A 2,480-nucleotide genomic window follows, 5' to 3' on the forward strand; every position below is an offset into this window, starting at 1 on the left:
GTTTTAGGAATATTAGACAGTCCACAACTTATGGCCACAACTGAGTCCAAGAGAAGCAAGACAGTTGTAACGTGAATTTTGCCCCATTTTATGACTTTTCTTTCAACGGTTGTTAAGCGAATCGGGCTCCCCCCCCCAATGACCCGCAAAAGGGGATCACATGACCCTGGGACACTGCAATACAAGCCAGCTGCCAAGCATCTGGATTTTTAAAATTAGTTTGTAATATAAAATACAAAAAAAAAAGAAAGAAAGAAAATAGCTGGAAAATAACGAAGGGAATAGGAAAGTGTAGGGAAAGAGGGAAAAAGAAAGAAAAGGCATTGACTTCCAAATCTCTTTGTTTGTTGCAGTAAACTAAGATAATAGATACAGATGCAGACCAACAGAGTTGGAAGGGACCTTTTAGGTCATCTAGTCCAACCCCCTTCCCGCCCAAGCAGACCCTACACCTTTTCTGACAGATGGCAGTCCAGTCTCTTCTTCCAGCGATAATAACATCAAGCCTCAACTTTTTACTTTTACCTAATAGTATAAACTAATCATTTCTATCGCAACAAACCTATCTAATCGGTAAAACTCAAAATCGAAGTTCCTTTTTTTCCCCCTCCATCTCAAGCACAAAGTCCAGAAACGGTTTCCAAGCCAAAGCATCCGGATTTTGATATCACACGACCATGGGGTTGCCGCAATGGTCCAAAGTGTGAAAAACAGTCCCCTTTTTCGACGTCGTTGCAAGCAATGGATGCTTGTAAGTCAAGAACTACCTGTAGTCTTTTTTTTCTGACGGCACGCTAGGTAAAGCAGGACGTTTTTGAACGCCAACTTCAGTCTGAAGTTAAAGAAGATTAACAGAACGGAGTGCAGAGAAGGGCACATGGCAATCACCAGCAAACAGATGTTTCTCTTCCATTCATGTCTAGCTCCGCAGGAAGGAATCCCAAGCAGTATATCAGCTACAAAGCTGCAGACGTAGAGTATTAGGAATGAGATTAGGGATTTTATGGCCGCGACGTGCGCCTCGGTCCTCGGGTCCTTCAAACCCATGGTGCTCTGCCTCATCTGCCTGGTGTGTCTCCACAGAGATGTGATTAACAACGTGGACGAGGCCACGAAAAGCAGAAGTGGAAGGATGGCCCAAGTCAGATATATGGAGAAGACGTTCAGGTTGGAGATGCTTCCCACGCGGTTCTCCACAGTGAGGTTCTTCAGAAGATTCCCGGTGGAGTTGCAGAGTGGGATGTTGTCATCCATCCAGATGAAAGGGAGGCACGAAATCAAAGAGACGGCGGCCGACCCCACCAGAAACATCGGAACCATCCCTGTGATTCTCAGCTTCACCAGGACAAAGTACCGGTGAGTGAAAGTGGCAATTTTGGCACAGTAGAAGACACTGAGGCAGGCGGCGAACCATAGACAAGCTGTGCTGGTCAACACCAGGAGAACGGACTGTATCCTGAGGACATCCCACAGGTATAACGTGGAAGAAAATGTGCAGTGCAGGATGGTTCCCTGTAGGAGAATCCGAGAGAAACTGAGGCACATCAAGATGACTTCACAAGTGGGTATTTTTTGCCCTTTCAGCCACGTTGAGTAGCCGGCAACCACAATAAAGCCACTTGCAACCATACCCATGGAACTGTGGGCTGTGATTGCAACCTGGAAAATGGTTTGAAGAACCATTTCTCTCTCTCTCTCTCTCTCTCTCTCTCTCTCTCTCTCTCTCTCTCTCTCTCCTCCAGGGATCAGATCTTCTTGATGGATCCTCAAACGTTCTTCCGTTGACTTCCTTCAGAGATCGCATGGAATACTGGCTGTTTTGCAAATGGGATACCTATGTATACATATATAAATAAAACCCATCCATTTGACCGGATACAAATATTCCTTCTTACGATCTTCTTCATGGATGATAGGCCTTGTTCTCCGACTTTGCCTTGCCTCTCAACCAGAAAGTTTGTGGAAATTGATACCCTGTGTGTGTTTTATTCCAGTTTTTGCTTTAGAGAGAATGCAAATACCGGACATCATTTCGTTGCGGTTTTGATGCCGGTGAACACACCTGCCCTTCTCACATTCGCCTTTCCTATTTTACATTCTTCCTCCTGAGTGTCAGATTTCAGATTCTCAGCTCCTTGGAGAGGGCAAGCATCTTTCTTTCTTGTATGCTTTCAAACAGGCACCGAATAAAATTGCTTTCTCTGGTTTGGTTCAATGGACAGTTCATGCTTTGTTGGTTTAGGGATGTATGAAGGCCAGTAATTGGTTTGATAAAGGCGGGGAGGACAGATTAAGCCACGGTTTCTGGGCATGTAGGCCTCTGCTCGATTCCATCCTGTTTCATGTCGCTCTCTCTTATTTAGAATCAGAACAGAGCGGGAAGGGACCTTGGAGGTCTTCTAGTCCAGCCCCCTGCTCAAGCAGGAGATCCTCCATACCATTTCAGACAAGCAATTGTCCAAAATCTCTTTGGAACGGGG

At 45.5% G+C, this 2,480-nt stretch overlaps 1 protein-coding gene across 1 annotated transcript; it reads right to left on the reverse strand.

Annotated features, from left to right (window-relative positions):
* Positions 1–756: 756 nt before the first annotated feature.
* On the reverse strand, positions 757–1,635 carry LOC131199389 (taste receptor type 2 member 40-like). Its single transcript, XM_058185128.1, has one exon. It carries the CDS (start codon positions 1,633–1,635, stop codon positions 757–759), a length of 879 nt encoding a protein of 292 aa, XP_058041111.1.
* Positions 1,636–2,480: the final 845 nt, after the last annotated feature.

Source organism: Ahaetulla prasina, chromosome 5 (assembly GCF_028640845.1).
Source record: "Ahaetulla prasina isolate Xishuangbanna chromosome 5, ASM2864084v1, whole genome shotgun sequence".
NCBI lineage: Eukaryota > Metazoa > Chordata > Lepidosauria > Squamata > Colubridae > Ahaetulla > Ahaetulla prasina.